This window comes from Clupea harengus, chromosome 24 (assembly GCF_900700415.2).
Source record: "Clupea harengus chromosome 24, Ch_v2.0.2, whole genome shotgun sequence".
Taxonomy (NCBI): Eukaryota; Metazoa; Chordata; class Actinopteri; order Clupeiformes; family Clupeidae; genus Clupea; species Clupea harengus.
This window is the reverse complement of record NC_045175.1, coordinates 12,895,930-12,911,685: the sequence shown is the minus strand read 5'-3', so window position 1 is coordinate 12,911,685 and position 15,756 is coordinate 12,895,930. Positions and strand designations below refer to the sequence as shown.

Below are 15,756 nucleotides of genomic sequence, written 5' to 3'. Positions count from 1 at the left end.
CACACACACGCACACATGCACACATGCACACACAATCACACCACACACACACACGCACACACGCACACCGCACACACGCACACATGCACACACGCACATGCACGAGCACACACACACAAATGTTATCTCCCTGTCTTTCTCTCTCCCTCCATCTTTTTTTCTCTCTCTCTCTCTCTCTCTCTCCTCTATCCTCTCTCTCTCTCTCTCCTCTCTCTCTCTCTCTTTCTCTCTCTTACTCAGCTAAAAAGTCCAAACCACAACCAGCTGTCATTACCACAGCCACTCCAGGGGTCACTACGGCAACCCCCGCCACCACATCAGGTAAACATTCTCTCTGTGGATCTGACACTAGATGTAGTTAGAGAGGTTTCTTCCCCTTCCCCACTCTCTCTCCACCCCCCCTCCCTCTCTCTCTCTCTCCCTCTCTCTCTCCCTCTCTCTCTCTCCCTCTCTCTCTCTCTGACACTAGATGTAGTTAGAGAGGTTTCTTCCCCCTCCCCACTCTCTCTCCACCCCCCCCTCTCTCTCTTTCCCTCTCTCTCCCTCTCTCTCTCCCTCTCTCTCTCCCTCTCTCTCTCTCTGTCACTAGATTAGAGAGGTTTCTGCAGTACAGGGTAGGGGAGACATTTTAATGTACACACTAGGCACTGTAGCCGCCCCCTAAAGGACTGTGTCATAATTACTCTGCGTGACAATAATAGTGACTCATGATTATTATATTGGGAACTGGAGGTTTTATATCGTTTAAATAGCGTAACAAAACTTTGATTGCAGTTGTAAGAATATATCGGGGGGAAACATCTGTTAGATACTTAATCTTAATGTATGGTACACTGTTGCCAAAGCACTTAAACAAATAAGAACAATAATAATAACAACAATAATAACAACAATGGTAATACAGGAACAGATAAGTTAATTAAATAAATAATCCCAATTAAAAAAACAAAAAAAAACAAAAGCAAAATAAAATAAAGATGTTTAAATAAAAAACATGTCTTCATATTGTTTGTAAAATGCATTTCTTATATTGTGGTATTTTGTACATTCCGTCAAAAAATGAGGCTCATTTTCGACAGCGTTAATGTTGCAGTGGACGCATAGTCTCCCTTCGGGAGCCACCCAGCATTGTCTGTGTCGCCCCTTTTCTACTGCAAGAGTATGGTCGCTGAGCCTGTACTTTGTTAATAGAATTCTTCGTTTATAATTTTTTTATTTGGATTAAGTATGGTGCCAATTTGCAGTCCTTTTTTAATGTTCTGTATACATTTAGCTTGCTGGATTCTTTCATTTGATTCTTCCAGCAGTTAGTGTAATTTTCTATACAGCTTTCTTTTAACTGTTTTAGTTTTAAGGCAATGCTTAAGTCTTTCTTGCTGAGCCCATGTTTTGGACAAGGTAGTTGAAGGGGTCTCTCTCTGGTGTCCCATCCCTCAGTTGGGCAGCAGTGTGTGGTGCCTGTCTGGTTTGCTTGTTTGCAGATGGTTCCAGAATTTTGCTGCTCTCTTTGTATGTCTAGAAGGAGTGGGTATCTTCCCAACTCTGCTCTACACGCTATGTTAGGGCAATTCCTGTTTACACCCAGTATATTTTTGCAGAATTCCAAGTGGAATAGTTCGGGGTGGCTTTTGTCCCATGTGTGCAATTTATTTTAAAATTTAGTTCCCCAAACTTCACTCCCATACAGTAATATTGGTTTCAGTATTGAATCAAAAAGTTTTAGCCAGAGTTTTATTAGGGGGTTATATTTTAGTAGTGATTTCCTGAGCATGTAATAGGTTTTTCTTGCCTTTTCCGTTAGATCTGTTATTGCTCCATCAAAAAGTCCAGTTGAAGAAATCATTAGTCCTAAATAACAATATTTTTTTGCTTGTTCCAGTTTTTCTTCGCCAATTGTAAAGCTGTAATTATTATTGTGTTTGGAATGTCTTTTTTGGAATACAATGATTTTGGATTTATCCAGGTTAATTGGAAGGGCCCATGTTATACTGTATTCGTTGATAATATTCAGACTTTCCTGAAGCGCCTCTGGACTAGGGGAGAGTATGAGGACATCATGGGCAAAAAGCAGGCATTTAATTTCTTTATTTAGAAGTTTAAGACCTGGGGACGAAGATCTTTTTAATTTTTGTGGCCAAATCATTTATATATATATTGAATAAGGTTGGACTTAAGCAACAGCCTTGTTGAACTCCTTTTGTCTGATCAAAATAATCTGTTAGTCTGTTGTGAATTTTTACACAGCATCTGTTGTTTTTATACATATCTTTAATGATGTCATATGTTTTGCCTCCAATTCCACTATCAATTAATTTCAACATAAGTCCATCGTGCCATACTGAGTCGAAAGCTTTGCTAAAGTCAATAAAGCAGCCAAATATTTGACCTTTTTTAACATTTTGTACGTGTTCCTCTATGAGTGTGTGCAAAGTGTATATATGGTCGGTTGTTCTGTTGTTTTGAGAAAAGCCAATCTGGGATGAATTTATTATATTGTTGTTCTGGATACATTTTTGTATTCTATCGTTCAGGATGCCACAGAATACTTTCCCTAAATTGCTGCCTTGTGAGATGCCTCTATAACTATTAGGATTAAGTTTGTCACCTTTTTTATGGATTGGTGTGATGTGGCTCACCTTCCATTGTTCTGGAAAGTGGCCTGAAGACAGGATTGAATTGAATAATTTTAACGTAGCCTCTCTTAATTTAGGTGTGCTGTGTTTCAGCATTTGGTTGTATACTCCATCTACGCCACAGGATTTTTTATTCTTGAGGGATTTAAATTTTGAGTTCAATTCTGATAGTTTTATAGCAGGATCTAATTGATTTAGCCTGTCCTTTTCTGTCTCTTCAAGTTTTCTTAACTGAGATTCTAAGGTTTTTCGTTGACAATTTAGGTTACCTTTTTTGTACAATTTTTCAAAATGCTCTGTCCATTTTCTACCATCAACTAATGGGATGACTTTTTCTTTTCTTGTTTTGTCAAAGTTATTCCAGTGTTCCCAGAAGGAATTATGATCTAATGCGTCCTCCATTTCTTTGAGTTGGGCATTTATATGGTGTAAGATTCTTTTCTATATTTAGGCTATTACACTTAATTCTAAAGGGTGGTCTAGTTGGTTGTTGCAATCAAGGAAGCTGGAGCGGTTCGGATCAGAGCCAGAAATATTTATTGTCAGACAAGAAATATCACTAAGTACTTTTCTGAGTCTAAGTGTTCTGAGTTGAGCAGAGCTCTGAGAGTCGCCGCGTGTCGGGGTCGTCTTCAGGAGATGGTCCTTCCTTCCTCTGCGAGCTGCTCTGATCATCGAGCCTCGGGCACAGGCTAATTTAACTGGGGGTATTACGTATTACGTAAACAGATTGAAATGCATAACAATCTCTAACACATACACACGTACACATACATGACCATGACAGTCCATCAATGTCCTTCAGTCTAAAAACCCAGGCGCCAGGATCGGTCCTACACAACATATACACATACCACAGCGGAGCTGTCTCCGTGTGGATCGGCATATGGCCTCCCTCCATTAGGAGTAACCTGCTAACCTTACAGGAATGTGGGCCTCCGGGCCTACAACAGAAAGAGGGCATACACAAGCTATAGGAACATGAGAAATATCACTGGAATCTAACATTCCTCCCTTTTGGTCATTTTTTGTGTGTCTTAGAAGCGATTTGTATTTCTGAAGGGTGTTAACCCTCCTATTATGTTCAAATTTTACCCACATCTATTATGCTTGGGGTCAATTTGACCCCAGCAATTTAAACCTCCAAAAAATTATTATAATTTTTTTTTTTACCAAAGTTTATGTGTCAGGTACTTTAGGTTTGTTTGTTGACTACCTAAATAGCCCTTAAAAATAAAACAATATCCCCACCCACTCCCTTTATACATCCAGAATACATGTTACGCGACTATGGAGAAATATGCAGATCCCCATAAAATCTCACTGATTGACCTAAAATTGGAAAGAGATATCCTTCTGGTGTTTTTATGGCTTCATATTATTTCTAAGTACATATTGTTGTTATCTATAACATTTGGAATAAAAAACTATTTCTTTTATCAAGAAAAGTAACAATATGATGAAAAAAGTTGATATTTCTTATATATTTTATACAATTAAAACAGCCTGGGGTCAAATTGACCCCAAACAACACCTATGCGTAAAGTATGTGTACAGGACATTGAAAACATATCATCATGTTAATTTTGTGTTTACCCAGTTGTCCCCATTAAATTAGGAAAAGTCATTAAATATGAAGCAAAACAAATTATGTCAAAACATTTATTTAGAGACGTTAAACATTGAATGGGGTCAAATTGACCCCAAACATAATAGGAGGGTTAAGATATTGTGTTCGAATTTCTTGATTTGCAGGATTTCTGTGTTTATTGTTTGAACTTAATCTCAATTCTTTTCGCAGTTTTTTACAGTCTTTGTCAAACCATTTGTTTTTGTTTGAATTCTTGTTTTTCCTTTTTTTGGTACTACTGTGTTTGACTTTTTTTAATGACCTTTTAGCTGCAGTTAAAAGTATTTCTGTCATTTTTTCGGCTGCTGAGTTGATGTTCTCCCTGCTGTTTTCAAATTTGGTAAAAAGGAAGGAGTAAATCATATCTTCAACTTGGATGGAGTTTAGTTGCGTTATGTACTGTTCTAGGTTGTCATTACTCCATGCGTATTTTACAGGGAGTGGGTGTAAGGCTGGTGTTGTTTTTTGTTGAACTACGTTAGGGTTTTTCTTAAGGCTGATAGTAATATGGCTATGGTCTGACAAAGGCAGCTGTGGCATCACCATGAAATTGTTTATTTGACTTGGGTCTAATCAGATATTGCGTAGTCCACCACACTGCTTCCCAGGGATGAACAATAGGTGAATTTGCCCAGAGAGTCTCCCCTTGTTCTGCCGTTGACGATGTACAGGCCAAGGTCTTTGCAAATTAGTAGAAGTTCCTTGCCATGTTTATTGAGTATGTTATCGAAAGTATGTCTATATGTACTCACAATGGTGTTTTGTTGGAGTGTTTCTATATATTTTAGGCCAGCTGGGTCAATAAAATCTAAGTCGTTTCCAGTTTGAGCGTTTAGGTCTGCCATTAGGAGTATTTTCCCAATTGACTGAAACGCAATGATCTCTGATTTTAAGTTTTCAAATGTGCTTTCGGAGTAATATGGTGATTCGTAGGGAGGAATGTACAAGGCACATAAGTACGTGTCATGATCGGAGAAAGTGAGTTCTTTTGAGAGTTTGATCCATATATGTGATGGTCCCTTCCTCTCAATGTGAACATACTTTTTAATAGATTCTCTGAACCAAACTATAATTCCTCCTGAGCTCCTGCCACATTTAACATTAGTGTGTTTAATAGCGGGTATATATATTTGTGCCTGGACTGAGCTCTGTCCATCTGGGATTGTGGCACTATTCACTGAGCTTAGGCCTAAACGTCTTTCTCTGTTCAATGCTGTGTCTTTAAGGGTTTTGGCAAACAGCTTCATTCCTTCTAGGTGGTAGTGCACATTGTCATACAGATGGTTAACAGTAATGTTATTATGATGTGCAATCTTTACATTAGGTATTCCAGCACAGAAGGACAACAGTTTTGCATTAATTGGTCTAATGACCACTTTTTGGTGTGTCCACGTCTTGGGAGTAAAGAGGAAATAATTACCTTGGTGTCTGGGTATTTTTGAGTGGCAGATTTAACTGATACCGATTAATGCTTCTGCCACATCAGTCTTTCTTGCACTGAAATCGTTTGTCCCTGTAGTGGGATGATTATGTGCGATGGGTTTTGGATGCCTTTTTGCAGTATATCTTGAGCTGCTTGTGTGGTTGGGCACCAAAGTTTCTTGGCGTGGCTCCTTGGGAAAAGGCGTTTTTGGTCTGTCTCTCTCTCTCTCTCTCTCTCTCTCTCTCCCTCTCTCTCTCTCTTGATATTTGAACTTAACAGCCAATGAAATAGCTCCCTCAGTGCAGTTGCTTGGTCCAACCCAATTAGTTTGTCTTCCATTTATAGACTGGACTTTAGAAACTGTTTGTTTGTTTGTTTGTTTCAAAAAAATAAAAAATTAACTGCACACACAGAAGTGTCAACTAGAAGACAGAAAAGTGATATTCACTGTTATTAGTTCCCATACGAAATGTACCTTTAAACACCTACAAAACATGTATAAAAACATAAGAGGTTGTTGCTTTAGGTAGTTAAAAAGAAATATTTTATTGAAGATAGTTAGATCTAGAAGTTAGATCTAGTCTGAATAGTATATTCATGACGTGAATTTTGAAACAGCCTTTCTATAAAAAACCACGGCAGATGAGAGTGAGGAAAGTCCCGTGTTGTGTGTCATGAGGAAGTGGCTAACTATTAACTCAAGTAAAGCTCACCATAAACGTTTGACCTCATTCAGAAGAACACTTTGTTGTGGTATTGCATGGTATTTGTTTCATCTCTTTGCTTGTTGGTTGTTTTTATTCTTATCGGGTTAAGCAACTGTTCAGCCCGTGTTCAAAATCTCTTTTCGGATTACAATTTTGGGTACCACTTTACAATAAGGTTCCCTTTATAAAGGTTTATAAATGGTTTATAAATAGGTTATTAATTAGGTTGTAAACCCTTTGTAAGTCATTTATAAGCCATTATAAATGAGTTTATAACACAGTTCTTAACACATCGATGCCGGCTCACTATTTGGTAAGATCCCCATTTTGGCAACCCACTGTCTATCCCTTAACTGCTATACTAGCCATGCACACTCCCTACCATTCTGTATCTGTTACTACCCAGCACGTAGAGATTACCCCCGCACCGTGGGGGGGCATTGCATGGGGGGGGGGGCTCGCGTGCCCATCCCCCCCCCACGAAAAAATTTAAAACAAAAACTTTTTTTATTTTTTTTTATTTGAATTACATGGGATGCACACTATGTCCTTATTGTCTTGTCTGGTTACCAGAGTTGATATAGGAATAAAGAAAAATATATTTAATTGTGCTTTCTTTGTTAGGTAGCCTAGTGACGTGACGACATAGGTCAGAAGGTCACAGACCGGCGCGCCCACGGCAAATAGGGAGCTTGAGTTTTTGTATCTTGCCTATATGTGTGGGGGGGGGGGGGGGGGTCTCTCGTGTTTCCGTTACGGTACTGGTTACTACCCCACTCCTTTTGAACGTGTTCTCCCTATGTGTATGTGATTTGTGTATCTTGTGTCTGGATGCTGGCAAAAGGGAGCCTTATTGTAAAGTGTGAAACACATCACCATTGATAAATGAGTAACTAACATTCACATTTACCTAATATAAGTTTTTCACATGGAATGGAAAGTAAGATGCAACAGATACAAGCAAAAATAATGTATTCACACATGTTAAAAATCAACAGTCAAAATGATTAAACTGTTGAGTACAAGTGATGCTTATATTTAGACATAAAAGCTTTACGCAGACATCAATAAAACACTTTGAAAGAAATAATGAGATTCAGACTGGAAAGGCTTTTCGTATATCCATGAACAACCGTCCAAGTGGCCCATCAGGGTGACCAGAGCCAAAACGTCAATCATTTTATCCGGATCACGGCACCGCTGTAACAAGTCCTGCGTTGTGTTCTGTGTGAGTCTGTTTGCTGGGCAAGAAATGGCCACGCACTGAAGTTCTGATGCTTTGTTCCAGCGAAGTGTAGCTCCGTACACTGTACACAATAACATACAACGAGACAGTCTGTAACATGCAGTCGTCAAACACACTGGATATTAGCCTGTTAGCAGAGGGAAAACGTATGCTAGGAACCTCATGGCATAAGACAAAACAAGATAAATGCATTAAATATCACATCGTATGCATCACATGTTGCAGTTCACAATCTTTTAGTATATATGTAGTAGTTATAGAAGAAATACATTAATCAGGAATTAAATAAGGAAAGTGTGTGTGTGTGTGTGTGTGTGTGTGTGTTGTGTGTGTGTGTGTGTGTCTGTGTGTGTGTGTGTGTGTGTGTGTGTGTGTGTGTGTGTGTGTAGGTGGGCTGGGGTTCTAGATCTTGAGCTAGATTTACATGGTGACCTGAATCATGTGCAACTTACTGTTTCCATATCTTGCCCTTGAGTAACATGTTGTGTCCGTATCTTGCTCCTAAACTGGTGTGTTATGTAACACACCTGTCCCTTGTTGTGTCCATATCTTGTTCGTCCCCTGTTGTGTCAGGTACCGCACCTGTCCTGGTGGTCTCTCTGAGCCTGGCTGCAGTGGTGTGTGCTGTTCTACTCTTTGCACTCTACAAATGGAGACAGAGGAAGCACCTCGGTAAGCATATAACCCATCTGTTGTGTTGGAGCTGACTACTCTCCACTTTCAATATATATCTTTCTTTCCCTAAAATTGTTTTAAAATGACATTAAAATTGTCTCATCTACTGTTATAAGTACCTGACATAGTTTTCATAATTTTTGGAAATAGAAGTAGATCGTTGGACAGCTCCCGGAATATAGTTACAAAGCAGTGACAGATAGCAGCAGCTAATTATTCATATTATTATGCTTTTGTTTTTGATAGTTTTTCTTTATTAGTATTGTTATGCTTTATTTATGCTTTTGTTTTTGTTTGGTTTGTGATCAGTGCCAGATGACTCAGCTGTTACACACATCTATCACCTGCCTAATCCTGGAGTGGTGAGTGAAATGCACCCTGGGAAATTGAGTCTTTCAAATGTTCTTTTACAGTAATTTCCCCTCTGGACTTCCTCCAAGAATGAGTAGACATAGTCCTAGCTTCTTATTTCTGAATCTTATTTTCTATGTGAATTTTGAATTTGAACATCATAAAATATTACTAGTTTATCTGAAAAACAAACAAAATAATAATACAATATGTACATACATGTGTCCTCTAGTCATTTCTAGTGGTTTAGTGACATCTCCCTTCTGCTGTTTGATAAGATAAGTGGATAATGTCTCTCTCTCTCTCTCTCTCTCTCTCTCTCTATGTCTGTCTGTCCCTCTCTCTGCCTGTGTGTGATATGTAACACAAATACATTTTCTATTGTTTCAGGGTTTAAATGATATCGAATTAGACCCAACTGGAAAAAGTGGCCAAACGACATCTGACTATGAGTGAATGGATCCAACCGTCAACAACAGCGATCCAGTCTACGAGAGCATACATAATCCAGTTTACCAGCAGTTAGGGGCCCCATCAGTTACGGTCTATGAAAGCATAGCCAAACATGGCCACTGCAGCCAAACAGATTCAGCCAACAGTTAGCGGTCCAATCAGATACGGCCTAAGAAAACATACTGAAGAATGTCCACTGCAGCCAATCACATGCAGCCAGAAGTTACAGTCCAATCAGATAAGGGTCTATGAAAGCATACCAAAGAATATCCACTGCAGCCAATCACATGCAGCCAGTTTGGAAGTTTAATCTGTTTATCACATCCTTGACTTCAAAGCTCTTACTTGATGGCGGTACAGTGGTTAGCACTGTTGCCTTGGAAACGGTTGACCTGGGCTTGATCCCCTGCCACTGCAAGGTGCATATGTGAGTTGCTTTGGATAAAAGTGTCAGCTAAATACGAGACCTTTACCTTTGAACTCATGTTTAGCTTAAAGTATTCACTGAGGATCATTTTAACAATAAAGTCTTTTGTGACATTAAAATTTATTTTGATGGCTAAGCTAGCTTGTCTTTTTTATGTCTTTAAAATCACAAAATGAATTCTTCTGGGTAAATAAATACATACATAAATGACAGATTGCTGTGGGTGAAATGAGGTCAGGGTTTATAAATATCAGGCGAGAGCATCTACAGTTGGTCAGGGGCAAACATGGGACTCCTAACAGTATAACACACGCACACACGGGCACACACGCCACACACACACCCCTATACACATCCTCTTCCCCACTGCTAATCGCAGAAGAGAGACAAAAACAAACACACACACACACACACACACACACACACACACACACACCACATCCTGTTTCCACTGCTAATTGGCAGACAGAGAGACAGACAGAAAGACACATACACACACTGATCCTGTTCCCACTTCTAATGCAGACACACACACACACACACACACACACACACACACAGAGACACACACACACACACACACACACACACACACACTCACACACACACACACACATCCTGTTCCCACTTCTAATGCAGACACACACACACACACACACACACACACACACACACACACACACACACAGTGTCCATCTTCACTTCAGTTGTCCTGTCAGTGTTTTCAGGACACTGGTGATTATGAGAATCCCTGTCACACTGGCATTCATATAATAATAATTAATATTATAATCCCTGTCACACTGGCATTCATGACAACATCCTGATGGGCCCATCTGCTTGCTCTTAGGCCCATGTCAGTCCAGGCACTGGAGAGGTGAGTGCAAGACCTTGTGGGTAATTGAGTTTTTTCCTGTTACGTGGTAAGCAAATGTAGAACAAGCCTGCAGTGAGTTGGCCTAGCTAGCCTCTGTGTGTGTGAGAGAGAGAGAGAGAAAGAGTGTGTGTAGCTGTTAGATTCCACATACGACAGCCTGCAGTGAGTTAGCCTAGCTTGCCTCTGTGTGTATTTAGATGTCTGAGAGACAGAGAGAGAGAGAGAGAAAGATATACAACAGCAGAACATGTGTATGTTTTTTTATTTCAAAATGAATAAACAACAAAGACACTTGTTTTGTCGTGTAAAAGACAAATGACTGAACACACCAACACACTGTGACTGGAATGATATCAATATATGTATTATTGCATAGAATATAAAAAAAATAATGGATATTGGTGTCTGGAAATCCCTTTACATGAACATAACACAGAGTATGTTCCCAAACAAGGGCACCTCCATTTGGCTAGATGTTCCCTGTACGGCACGCGAGGGATAGTTCAAAGGCATGCTGGGGTAGTTCAGAAGCACGCGAGAGGCAGTTCTGAGGCACGCCAGGGGTAGTTCAGAGTTAAACTAATGCTGTGTGTGCTGTGTTTTCTAGCTTGGCTAGCAACATTTGGACCAGTGAGGTTTTTATTTCCGTTGCTTCATGGAAGAAGGGTTTGGGATCTACTGGTTTAGATAAACAGGCCTTTGTTGGAGGGTGTTGGGCTTCAGACTCTGGTAGACTGAGTCTCTCTGGTCGGGCTTCAGGCTCTGGTAGACTGAGTCTCTCTGGTCGGGGTTCAGGCTCTGATAGACTGAGTCTCTCTGGTCGGGGTTCAGGCTCTGGTAAACTCCGCCAGGTTGGAGGGTGTTGGTGTTCAGGCTCTGGTAAATTGCATCATGTTGTAGGGTGTTGGGGTTCAGGCTCTGGTAAATTGCATCATGTTGTAGAGTGTTGGGGTCCAAGCTCTGGTAAACTGCATCACGTTGGGCAGTGTTGGGGTGTAAGCTTTGGTAGATAGATGCCATCTCAATAATGCTTTTGTTGTCTTTATCCAGACCATTGTTCTCATAATCACCAATTGCCTATTAAAAATTACACAATTGTCAGTATTTTATTCATAACTGCAATCTGAACTAAACATGGGTATCCTATGATCCTCTTCAAATGACGGAAAAACGTCTGAAGGTTGCAGAGAAGTATCATTAAGGTGAAAAACTCACAATTTCGGTTCCCGCTTTATTTGGTTCATTTGAGATGGCCACTGAAAACAGAATAAGAGAAGGACAGTAAACATCACCGTTTCCATGGTAACATCACAACCAAACCCTCGCAAGTAAGAAGAACTCTGGAAATTGATAGCAAACAAAACATGACCAGTAGACTTTGAGCTACTTCGTAAACAAGCCCTCATCTGAAAATAATGCACGACCTTGGAAACGTTTAAATCAATCCAAATCGTAAAGCAGGTTCTGAAACATCAGATCATGACACTGAGACCTGTCAAGCACTTTTAAGGTAGTGTGACATGTATAATACATACTGTATATTTGACTATTTTAAGGTAGTCTGACAGGTCTTGGCATGTATAATATATTCTGTAGATTTGAGCGTTTTAAAGTGGCATTATGCAGTAATTGTACATCAGGATTAGGGTTAGGATAAGCAGTTTTACCTTAAAATAACAGCTTTAAAAAAAAATTGCTAAACTGCTAAATGTAGGATTGCCTGAAGCCGCCCGTTTTCTACTGTCTGCCGAACTAGTAAGTAGCTTATTTGCCGTCTTGCTTTGTCTTGTGTGTTGCACTTGCTTGATTTTTGACTGTGTTAGGACAGTTGTTGACTAACTAGCTTGTCATAATGTCAAAGTCAGCACATTTCAAGAGATTTCGTTAGTTTTAGCCGCTAGCATATCGTTAGCGATTAGCAATTGTTCCGTTATGCTACTTTAAGGTAGTCTGTATAATATATATAGATTTGACCATTTTAAGGTATTCTGTATAATATATAGTGTATATTTGAGCGTTCTCATATTGAATCCGGAGTCTCACCTTCTGATTGTTTCCCAGAGCGTCTGTGGAGCATCAGGGCTGTGACAGCAAACACAAAGGCTGTCACCAGACACACAGAGAGAATAAGGCGGACAGGTGTGTCTGTAAAACAACAACCGTTACCAGAACAGTCAGTTAGATTGCATGCATCATCATCACACAGTCAAAAAAAACCATGTGGAGATTGTAAAAGAAAAAATAACCGAACCAATCAAACAAACAAAACGTAACAGATACATAAAAGGTAAAGAAAGAAAACCATTTTGTGATTAAAGGTGTCTCTGGTGTCTCTGGTGTCTCATGAAAATGGTGGTGATAAATCCGAAGCTTTGAAGCCTAGAATAAGGTTTGCTGGTCTGCAGCTCTTCCTACCGTGTGGAGCTGTAGGGGGCGCTGTGGGGGGTCTTGGGCGTAGCTCCGCCACCACAGGAGTAGAAAGGCTTTGTGTCGTTCCACGTCCTTCTTCTTTGCGTCCTAAGAGTTGCATTACGATAATTAAGTTTACAATTTAGTTTAGGTTTAAGGTATATGACACTTTTGTCCAAAAGGAGATTTATATATTTTTTTTTATGTATTTATATATATTCATTTGGTATTCAGCTTTAGCCAAAATGATGGCTAGCATGGATAAGTTATACAGTAATCAGTACATGTGCTGAAATGGCTGCTTTTATAAGTATCATGGAAAGCGCAAATTAATTAGTACCAGCCTACTGTTAGAAAGACTATGATCATTTACATTTCAGTAACACTGTGCAAATCCATAATTCATGTTCTGTTCTCTGATACATTGCTCTATGTCATGGTGTTATCAGAAGCATTATGACACTTGTTCTCGTACAGACACCAGATGCTGTTGAGTTAGTGATTAATCATGAGATTCATGACTAAGGAGAATCTCTGAATGTTGCGGTGAGTGTTTTAGTCACCAGCGCAACGTCTTTCAGCCAAAGACATCAGTGTACCATCTGGGTATTACCCAACCCTGCAGTTCTGTTTTTTTCCACTGCATGCACACATGTGCTCTCTCTCTCTTTCTCTCTCTCTGTCCCTCTCTATCTCTCTCTATTCTCTCTCTGTCACTCTCTCCCTCCCTCTCTCTCTCTCTATCCCTCTCTCTCTCTCTCTCTCTCTCTCTCTTTCTCTCCTTTGTACAAACACACACACCAGTGTTATGACTGATGAGGGCTCTCTCAAACTTTGAAGGTGCAAACAACAATGAAATTGTGGGCTCAGTTTTCCCGGGACCGTATATTTGATCTGTACATTGCCACATATACTAATGCATATTTGATCTGTACATTGTCACTTTGACAAATGGATAAATGCATACAATATTCCTCCTCAAACCCAAGCAAATCCATACAATAGGAGCTTATAGCAGTCATACAAAAACCCACACACATACACACACACACACATACACACAAAACACAACATACACACACAACACACACACACACACACAAAACACAACATACACACACAACACACACACACACACACACACACACACACACACACACACATACATACAACACACACACACAACACACACACACACACATACACACAAAACACAACATATACACACACACACACACTTACCCACAGAAAGATAGATCTGGACGTAGTCCCTGTACCGTCTCTGTCGGTCCGATCCACACCAGTAGGTTCCAGAATCAGAACCCCTGAGTTTCCTAATCTGCACCACCACCACGTGACCCGTTGTGTCAAGGGAGAACCTCTTGTCCAGCCCGGTCCCGGTTCCACGCTCCATCGGAATGATGTCCTGGCAGCTGTAGCGCTTCTCTCCTTTGCAGAAGTACCTGCCTTTGTCTGTGATGCCAGCAGTGGGGAGGCAGTTAATGTGAACAGTTTCTCCTTCTAGGCCCGTGACATTCAGAGAAGAGACGCTGGACCAACCTGTGAGAGGGAGAAGAGTAATGTAGTTTATGATTTAAATAAACTAATAAATGCTTATAGAATTGAATTAAATGTTGAATGTTGAAAGTGAAGACCTTAGCCATAGGTCATAATGCTGTAACATGCAGTGAGACATGAATCACTGAAATAGAATCATATGCACAAAAAGAATGATATGTGGAAGGTCACACATTTTTTTTAAATATTGTTTTATATTTACAAAGATTTCACAAGTTGAGGAGTGTGTCTGAACAAGATGTGGACACTTGCATGCATGTAACTGCCCTGAACAGAATTCAGACTTAGCTAGGAGATACCATTCAGACCATGCAGAGAATCATATGAAACTGCAAAAAAAAAACATTTAGCTACATAAATGATACCCTGGGTCAAACTGTCTTCAAGGTCAAACTCCCAAATGCTCTAAATAGAACAAAACACTCAATGCTAACAGCTCAACGTGTCTGACAAGATTTAACCAAAACATCCTGCAGTCTCAGTACAGCACAGCTAACTGTTGTGTGGATGCATGTGTAGTTTACCTATGGCCAGGTAGCAGGTGGTGAGAACCAGGTGATACTCCATCCTTTTGTTCTGGGTCTTGAGTCTTTGTTCCTCGGTTAGGTCCTGACGCTGCTCACCGTGCGGTTAGTTCTTGGTTTGTGTGCTGCTCACCGCGCGGTTAGTTTGGGGTTTGTGTGCTGCTCACCGTGCGGTTAGTTCTTGGTTTGTGTGCTGCTCACCGTGAAGTGGGAATCTCCCCTTCTGGCTCCTCTCCCTTTAAGAGATGATAACGTCTGATATGGTGTATTTGAGGACTTCTGCTTTAAGGGGTTGAACATTCTGTCTGCGAGTCTGACTCCCCCTCCCCCAAACACGTATTGCGCCATCCCTCCGACCGTCTTTCACTTCCTCTGCTTCTGGGCCTCTTTGCCTCATTGTCTCCTTGTCCTCCAAAAGTGCTGAGGCAGACATCGAGAGGATAAACAAACAAAAAAAAGATAGTACAGTATATATTAGTATAATGCTCGATCTTAGATATACTTCTATAAATTTAAATATTCCAATATTTGTCCTTTTTAAATTCCCAGGAAGTCATCAGCGGTGCTGATTGTCTTTTGTCTGTTGTCTTTTGTCTTCCACATTGTCTCATTGTCCTCCAAAAGTGCAGAGGCATATAATAGCACTATTAATACGAATACTACATGATGATATTAATGGGTTATCTGAAATATTTCATGATATGAAAGCAGGCTGTGCAGCACCTTGTCTACCTTTATCTTCATTTAAAAAGTCAGAGCTGATAAGCTGTCGAACCACATGGCCTATTTATACGTCATACCCGATTTTCACTATAAAAGCGTC

The 15,756-nt window shown here is 40.1% G+C and overlaps 1 protein-coding gene and 1 long non-coding RNA gene across 2 annotated transcripts; one reads left to right on the top strand and one right to left on the bottom strand.

The window, feature by feature from the left end:
- Positions 1–193: 193 nt before the first annotated feature.
- LOC116219287 lies at positions 194–9,372 on the top strand. The gene is made up of 4 exons (XR_004163130.2): positions 194–321; positions 8,213–8,311; positions 8,624–8,676; positions 9,056–9,372. It is a non-coding gene; the product is annotated as an uncharacterized LOC116219287 (long non-coding RNA).
- A 1,295-nt stretch (positions 9,373–10,667) lies between these two features.
- Positions 10,668–15,385, bottom strand: LOC116219357. Its single transcript, XM_031562634.2, has 6 exons — positions 14,934–15,385; positions 14,074–14,391; positions 12,838–12,939; positions 12,466–12,567; positions 11,638–11,678; positions 10,668–11,499 (listed from the first exon to the last, which is right to left on the bottom strand). The coding sequence occupies exons 1-6, from the start codon at positions 14,974–14,976 to the stop codon at positions 11,098–11,100; spliced, it is 1,008 nt and encodes a 335-aa protein (XP_031418494.2). The 5' UTR covers positions 14,977–15,385; the 3' UTR covers positions 10,668–11,097.
- Positions 15,386–15,756: the final 371 nt, after the last annotated feature.